This window comes from Triticum dicoccoides, chromosome 7B (assembly GCF_002162155.2).
Source record: "Triticum dicoccoides isolate Atlit2015 ecotype Zavitan chromosome 7B, WEW_v2.0, whole genome shotgun sequence".
Lineage (NCBI taxonomy): Eukaryota > Viridiplantae > Streptophyta > Magnoliopsida > Poales > Poaceae > Triticum > Triticum dicoccoides.
This window is the reverse complement of record NC_041393.1, coordinates 426,119,369-426,127,937: the sequence shown is the minus strand read 5'-3', so window position 1 is coordinate 426,127,937 and position 8,569 is coordinate 426,119,369. Positions and strand designations below refer to the sequence as shown.

Below are 8,569 nucleotides of genomic sequence, written 5' to 3'. Positions count from 1 at the left end.
CGCAACTATCTCCTTCTCTCTGTGACTTAGTCGAAGAAAATAGAAGGCAGTGGCGATGGTCTTTTTGGTGTATTTTTCATCCAATATTGTTGTGTTAAAAATTATTAATTAGGCCCCCATAGCATCGCACATGCAATTAGGAGGTCAAAGAAAAAATCCGCAAGTAATCTCTTTTGCGCTAGCTAAAAGCTAGGTAGAGAAAATGCAAAGAGACTAAGAGCCATTGAAGAACCAAAAGTTGTATACTAAAGGAAAGACTAAAACACAGCAATAAAATACAGTACGACATGAGTACAAGGCTAATATTAAGTCCGGTTTAAGGACTAGAGGTAGCGTCGATCCAAGACAAGTAAACGACCAAACAAGCTGGCCTGGTCCATAAGGAAATTAAGATATGTTCGCTACGATAACTTGATAAGCAGTACTGATGAGGCACGTTAAACACCAGTGTTAGTCTGGGGAACCCCTCCGTGGGCTGACATTGCTAGTACGTCTTGATCAATTACCAGCACATGAATGCTTTTTTTGTTCTTCTGTGAGATCCCATCACATCAATGCCTCTGTAAAGAAAACCGATAGAACCATATATATTAGGCAGCCATGAAATAACTGGTCGAGACTCGAGATTAACTAATATGGATTTTGACCTTCCAAAATCATCACCAAAATCATGGTGAAATACGAGTAAAAAAAATCATGGTGAAATAAAGAACAAATCATTCTTCATAACTTACCAAATACGATATGGAAGTTGTTGCCCGTCATTGAACAGTTCTTGGTTCCAATACCTCTTAGTCTTCGATACCGCGTAGGCCATACTCATATAACCGCCAAATGTGTCTTGTATCTCCTGAACGATGCGTGCTGGCCCCCAAAAGCCCTAAAAGAACAAAATACCAGGGAGTTGCGATGTCAGTAATGGAAGAGAATGAGACAAGCTAATATATACTACCGGGTCATAAAAGAGACTAACATTGATGACGTAGTCGTTTGCATGGGATATCATGTTGCTCATAAAATTAATGATCTCCAGATAAATGATCCCAGTATATTGAGTAAATTTATAAAGACCAAGGTGGACGGGACGAGTCATGTCGAGGTAACTATAGAGTGTGTACCCTATGTGCTGACGCATTTTACAGTACAATGCATTTGCAAACCTCTCACGCTCAAAACTCTTGAGGCGCCACATAAAAGTATGAACCTCTTCGTAGCTTGTTAGTTTATCCTCTGCAACCACCAGAATTGGGTGCATCATGACAACCCGCTTCCAGTCACGTCTGAATGAAAAGAGATTTCAGTAAGGGCTTCCAACAAAACTAGAAATTAAGCATGGTGACAAATTATGCAATTAACCATATAACTGCAAGTCTAAATTAAACACAGTGTTAGAAATTACTCGCTCATCGCTTCGGAATTGAGAAGAAACGACAGACCCATCCACTCAGCACTGCTCCTGGCATTGGAAAAATCTTGTGTCCGTAGAAATCCATCCAGTCCTTCTATGTCACTTGTATCATCATGATTTGCCCTTCGATACCGTGCTATGTTAATCAATTTAACAGTTCCTGATGAAATGACGTAGCTGTCTCCATTGGCAAGGTTGCCATGTACCACATGTCTCACTCGTGCCTGATCAAGGACGTCAAGCAATGACCTATAAAACATGAGAAGATTAACTCATATATCGCCACAAATATTTTTCGGGAAATACGTAACTCCACCGTACCTAATTTTGTTTCTCCAAAAGTCTGTCAAGTCTCTTTTTGCTTCACTTGCAAAGAATGCCGGAACCATGTTTGTATTTTCTAGGAGATAGCCCTCAAACCTCTCATAGACCACAATCCATTTACGAATTTTTTTACAGTAGGTACTAAAGTATGCCTCAACTACGCTCTCAGGGTTGCCAGAAAGTTTCAGTGTTTCTTCCACAATCCTTTCTCCAGTTAAACCATCATTTGCTTCATTATCTTTCAGAATAAGAAACGAAGCCGCATATTCTTTTCTAAGGCCAGAACCAAACTCAGTATACATATGGCCATGAGCTACAGTTTGACCCTCTGCATAATTGAACCGATATGATTTAACAACACCACCTACCAGTTCCTGTGTTCAAGTATTAGTGATTATTTTCTATTGTATAATATAGTCAGAAAACGAAATTTTTATATGAACACAAAAGTCTCAGTATACCTGGGTCGTTGAGGATCCAAGAATCTTTCGATTGTTGTTCCAGATCTCATTCTTCTTTCGGATATTTATCAGTCCTTCAACCAATATTTCCTCTATTTCTTTGCTACCCGAGGCAGCCATCCTTTCCTTCATAAGGAGACAAATATGATACTAACAAAGTTATTTTTTTTGTGCATGACAAAGTTTTTATTTTTATCAACAAGACAATATATTATTCTATAAGAAAGGATGCAATTTGATTAAAATACAATAAGGATGTTGGAATTAAACACTACATGTATGTATGTCCGACCCATGCAATGGGCTAGTTAGCTTTACTGCACATCACACGCTTTGTATAGTTACAACATTCAAGTTTGTACAAGTAGATAACAACATGAACCGGCTAGTACACTAGAGAAGCAGCACAAAAACGACAATCTGTGACTTATTGGCGCACCCATTCCATGTTCCATAGTATCAAAGTTTGGAAGAAAAAAAAAGGGAAAAAGCATGAAAGTAGCAGATCAAATAACATGTGCAATTACAAAACATTGAGACAAAAATTGGATCCACCACTTATAACTTGTAGCCAAAAGTCCAACTAGAAGAAAAATTATATCTTCTATAAATTCACAAATTTAGTTTGTAAAAAACAATTATGATCTTTGTTTTTTGCTACTCCCACCAAATGCTTAAAAGATATAATTTATTAGAGAATTCAATCTTTTGTGCAATAAGAAGTGGGTGCCCCAACTATAGTTGTGAAAAATAGTGTGGATATTTACCCCACCATACCCCCAGCCCATCCCTCGGTTATACCATCTGCTATGTATCCTTGGATTGTGCCTGAGAACAAATTCTTTTTTGTACGTAGGTCAGAGAATCAATATTTCATGTATGTAAAATGTGCATGGATTGTGAACCAATTAATATGTACCATGTTCACATCCATTTATATCCATGTTAGGCATGATGGTTAGTTAATGAGTAAGGCTTCATTTGCGGTGGCTGAAGTATGATGTGCTGACTTACTTTTTATATAACTCTCTAGGGAAGGTATAGCCATGAGGACTTGAAAGAAGTTGCTTAGCTATATAAGAAAACATCGATGTTTGGCGATGTTGTCCTTTTTTCTTCCCAAAAAATGGAGATTTTATTTGATAAATTACAACCTCCATTCCGGAACACATGAATTATAAGTACATCAGTGTGTAAAACTTCTCTAAATATGACTCAAGATATGTAAAATTACTATTGTTATTATTCAATTGAAATAATAACTAGGCTTGTCATGTAACATTGTAGTTACCCCATTCTTTGTATCTAATATCGCATCGAAATGAAAAAACTTCCGTCAAATTAAGTTGTATCTTTAGAGTATTTCCGTATGCAAAATGTAAAATGAAGTGCCACGACTTTAACCATTATAAAATCATGGAAGTAAAGCTAGCAATAATAACTATAATTAAACCACAGAAAAAAAAAGCTATCAATAAGAATGAAGCTATTTTGTCAATATTAAGATTGAGAGCATATATTTGTTTGAATGTACGTACTGGCCGGACAATGTTGAACAACCTAGAATATACATGCATGAGAGCGCACTAGGGATATAGACCACCACCGGTTCTAGCTCTACACAGGAGATATTGACGGGGTAATGGCCCTGTGGGGACTGCGGAGTAAAGGCCAAGGACAAGCTGGTAGGTGTCCAACACATAACGTTTAGCGCTCGCAAAAAAGAAGAAGACATAACGTATAGAACTGATGTAGTGAAGCGCAATGAATGCTTGACTCTGCCAAAGTACTGCTGGAAGACTAACACGGAAAAGGAAACACTCGTGTCTTTTATTTTTTCTTAAATCATATGACAAAAAAAGGCCGGAGTGGATATTTGAAAATCAGGATAATAGAAGGTTTCGTTCCTCAACTCGCCAAGTAGCACCGCCGAGCCTGGACTAGCTCAGCAAAAAGCACACTCCGGCTACTAGAACGATAGCCAGTTTGGCGAAGAACTACGGGTAAACTAAGCTTAACCCTAACGATTAGTGAAGCACGGGACGACCATACATGGGGAGGTCGGTGCTCACTGAAGTAAATCAGAGATTGTAAGAGACTATGAACCGGAGAGGCGGATTAGCTACCAAGGATCTGGTCGACAGGAGCTGAGGAAGGCAACGCATCACCGGCCGACGCTAGGCCCTGATCTAAGGAAAATGTTGCTGAGTTGCGCGAGCACTCTTTGCTTGCTTTGACGACTGAGAGGTGAAAAAGTGCATGCTACCTGCTGAAGGTGAGAGACCGGCAAGACGCCGATCGACTTGAGCTCGCCTCCTGCTCCTCGTCTCCTCAGCAAGAAAGCAAGCAAGGGGGTGAAGCGTAGCCACCAGTGGGGGAGAGCCCTGCTAGGCGACCGAATAAATGAGCGCGTGGCGTTGGCGTGTAGTAGGGCGTCTGATGGTAAAGAGGGCTATAGACAGTCGTTGCATTTACACAAGTAAATGCTGCGGTAGCTACCGGCGAGCGCAGAGTTTCTGTGTGCAGCAGGTTTTGATTCAATAACAACGTCTCTACAACCGCAAGTAGCTATGTGATCTCCTATACGCCCACGCACGCGTTTGGACGCACCCACCCACAGCGCCGGGTTGGTCCCCATTTGGCCCTCTCCACAATCACACTCCCTAAATATCAATACCCATGTGAAAATTAATCCAAAGCACTAGTTGATTATCCCAGTATGAAGCAATCACAAAGCACGATACCGAGATTTATTAACGAGGTTTTACCGATAAGGCTACACCCTGGGCTGGCTACGGGCTCTCCTCCCAGTGACACCATCACAATACCACAACCTAGTCGCCCGGGCGCGGACACACGCTATGGCCTCCCCCTACGTGCATGTGCTATTATGTTGACATATGTTACATAATGTCCCTACCTCACATTATATAAGAGGCATAGGATATAGGTGACTCATATCCTGTCTACACACAGTTTGAATCCTAGTTCAACTGGAACCTACCTAATATTCGACACAATTTCATCAAATCCACCTTGGCAAATATTCTTCACCATGTTGGAGTTCATGCGTCGATACTCCAAGTACATTGGACTTGAGATAACACAACATGAGTATCGCTGCTGCTCCCAGACTCGCGTGACTCCACCTGCAACTGTAGTCTTTTTTGTCTTCTTCACAGTCAACTCCCGAGCAAAATTAAGTTACTCTTTACTCTAGTTTGCGCTCTCAACTTCCAGAGGAGCTGCTCAACGCCATCACACACCGATCAATGTCTGCGTGAATGTGAACAACTCAGATATTGGACACCACATCTAAGAGTTACTCGGACTCAATATTCTCATTCTTTCTTGACCGATGTCTGAAACTTGAAAGAATTTCACCGTTGCCCTGTGTTAACCTGAATCAAATTCACAGTTGTCTCACCCTTTTTCTGGATAGTCTCGGACATGTCCCACATCTACAGCACTCCGCCTCCCTCTATACTTGTCATCCGCACTTTGCCATGTGCACAGAATAACTAGTAGAAAACAGGGCTTTGATCCAGGCCAGATAATTGCATTAGTCCCGGTCATGTCACGAACCGGGACTAATGGCACTAGTAGAAAAAGGGCCTAATGTGAAGCACATTAGTCCCGGTTTGTGGTTGAACCGGCACTAATGTGACCATTAGTGCCGGTTCCAACGGCTAGGCAGGCGGTGACCATTAGTACCGGTTCGTGGCGAACCTCTAGTCCCGGTTCGTGCCACGAACCTGGACTAAAGAGGTGGTGACAGGCTGGTGTCAGGCTACGACCCCACCAACACCTTTAGTCCCGGTTCGTGGCACAAACCGGTACTAGAGATGCACCTTTAGTCCCGGTTTGTATAACCAACCGGGACTAACGATCATCCTATATAAACCCTTTGTCCAGCCCGAGCTCTTTGTTCTTCCCCTTTCATTTCTTCCTCTCCTCTGTTCTTCCCCTCTTCCTCGAGCTCATCACACATTTTGCCCAAATTTTTTCAAGATTTGAAGGGCCGCATCCATTCAAGTGATCACAAAGGTTAGCAACTTTGTCCTTTCATCTCTCATTGCTAGATTAGCTCTTGCAATGCTCTATATAGTGACTAATTTGTGGATTTTAGTAATTTAGGATGAATTATATGTGATAGTTTATTTGATTTATATGCAATTTGAGCTCAAAATAACTCTTAGTTTGCATATGTAGGTGTGGTTTACTTAGTGCTTTCCCGTCTCCATCCTAACCACCGTCGATCGCCCGCACTGTCCCGTCGCTTGCACCACCTTGAGGTGAGCCGCTTGTTCTTATCTTTTTTATATAAAAAAATCATGTTTGTGTGATTTAGATATATAGTTACTTGTATAATTATCTTACTCGTACGTTCTTTGTTATACATAGTGCCATGGTTCCCCGTCGGCCCTCATCCGGTTTATGATTCGGATGTGGTATATTCTCTTTTGTAACTATTTGTTGCATTCTGTGTTTATGAAAAATTATGCCCATCAAGTTGACATAGATATTTTTATCTAGGAGGTATGTGAACTGGAAAATTCAACCAACCCTATTGTCAAGAGGTTAAATTTAGTTGAAAATTAAAACGAGTGTTTGAAAGAAAAATTGAGAAGAATAGAGGACGAGAAGATGGAATTGGAGTTGCATCTTGCCAATGTCGTCGATGATCACAAGATCAATATGGAGAAAATGCGCTTGAAGATTAGAAAATATGCCATTGATAGTGAGGCTTGGTATCATCATATTGTTGGATCAATTGTTACCTTAGTTGCCATTTTGATCGCATTTGTTGTTGCATTTAAATGCTTTAGCTAGAGAGTTTGTATGTTGTTTTATGAGAATAAGTGTGTATGGAACTTTACGTATGAACTTGTATTAATTTGGTATTTTCGGTGTTGCGTAATGAAGATGAGCCGGTAGGGGATGTACGATGACCGATGCTCTCCCCAGTTCGTTCATGGCGTGCGTACTTTTCTGCTTGCGGCTGAGGCAAAAAAGCGGGTGGATGGTTTTATGTCTTGTCCATGTTCTGGCTGTAAGAATCATTACTGGAATCAGGATTTTTGCCATCAGCCAGGTCTTTGCTGTCAGCTAGCTGATGGCAAAGAGGGTCTTTGCCATCATCTTGCAGAAAACTGATGGCAAAGAAGGAGCTGACGGCAAAGATAGTGTGTGTCGTCAGCCACCCTAACGGCATAGAATCTTTGCCGTCGGCTAGCGGACGGCAAAGAGGGAGGGTGGCCCACTAGCGAGAGCCACCTAACGGCCACTTTCTTTGCCGTCCGCTAGCAGGCGGCAAAGAAAGTGGGCAAACTAACATCAGTTAGCTAGGCTCTTTGTCGTCTGCTAGCAGACGACAAAGAGATGTACCCTATCTAACAAAAGGCCCTCACCCTACCCCTCTCTCTCCACTCTCTCTCCCTCCCCTCATCACTACCCGCGCCACCGCTCGCCCCGGCCACCGCGCCCCACCATGCCGGCCCGGCCCGCCTCACCACCCCGGCCGCCCAGCCTCGCCCTGCCGGCCCGGCTGCTTCGCGCCGCCCCTCCCCGCCGCGCCGTCCCGGCAGCGCTGCCTCGGCTGCCCCGCCCCGCCGCGTCGGCCCGGTGGCTCCGCCCCGCCTCGCCGCCTCGGTCGCCTGAAGGTGAGACATCCCTCTTCTTCTTTTTTTAGATTTAGTTTAATTAGGTTTAGTATAATTTAGTTTAGGTTTAGTTTCTCTTTCTTAGGTTTAAGTTTAGGTTTAGTTTAGTTTACGTTAAATTTAGGTTTAGTTCATGTTAGGAAGAAAGAAGAAAATAGAAAGAAGAAAGTTCCGGTTTAGTTTAGTTTAGTTTAGTTTAGGTTAAGTTCCTGGTTTATTTTGAACATGTCACATTTGTTTTTATTTTTTTAGTTAAAGCATTTATTCCCGCATCCTCATCGTCGATTCGGCACAGGACGCCTTCTTGATCAGAGCGGCTATGTCCGAGACTGGGCTTTGCCGGGCTGGTACTGGGAGGTGCTACCTTCCAAGGGGCGCAGCTTGGTGAGGAGCCAACCCGTTGTTGACCAGAACCTTCTTTGGTGGCGGTCGCGTGGGTTAGTGACGGTGCGGAGGCTTTTTAACACTGCGGAGGTGGTACGTCACCGTGTCAGCGAGGAGGACGAGCATGTCCGTCGCTACATGGTTGCGTTGGAGGGCAGGTTCGACAATACCTGGCAGGTTCTTCAGGGATCTTGCTGGAGCTATGATTCTGTGATGGTTCCTTCTCTTTGGGTGTCCACCGCCCGCGCCTATACCCGTCGTTCGCTAGGGTTGTAGTTGTATTAGCGATCTTATATGTATGATACTATTCAAGATGAATTAGTGATAAT

At 42.8% G+C, this 8,569-nt stretch overlaps 1 protein-coding gene across 1 annotated transcript; it reads right to left on the bottom strand.

Annotated features, from left to right (window-relative positions):
• Positions 1-223: 223 nt before the first annotated feature.
• Positions 224-4,635, bottom strand: LOC119338760. The gene is made up of 7 exons (XM_037610999.1): positions 4,460-4,635; positions 2,194-2,319; positions 1,730-2,106; positions 1,400-1,657; positions 974-1,280; positions 735-880; positions 224-560 (listed from the first exon to the last, which is right to left on the bottom strand). Coding segments are annotated over exons 2-7 (1,209 nt in total). The 5' UTR covers positions 2,314-2,319; positions 4,460-4,635; the 3' UTR covers positions 224-559.
• Positions 4,636-8,569: the final 3,934 nt, after the last annotated feature.

Excerpts from the sequence above, each read along its gene's own strand:
- LOC119338760 (XM_037610999.1), bottom strand. The coding sequence starts at position 2,313 with ATGGCTGCCTCGGGTAGCAAAGAAATAGAGGAAATATTGGTTGAAGGA. Across the intron at positions 2,107-2,193 it reads TTGGATCCTCAACGACCCAG|GAACTGGTAGGTGGTGTTGT; the intron begins GTATACTGAGAC and ends ACTTGAACACAG. Across the intron at positions 1,281-1,399 it reads AATTCCGAAGCGATGAGCGA|ACGTGACTGGAAGCGGGTTG; the intron begins GTAATTTCTAAC and ends CTTTTCATTCAG.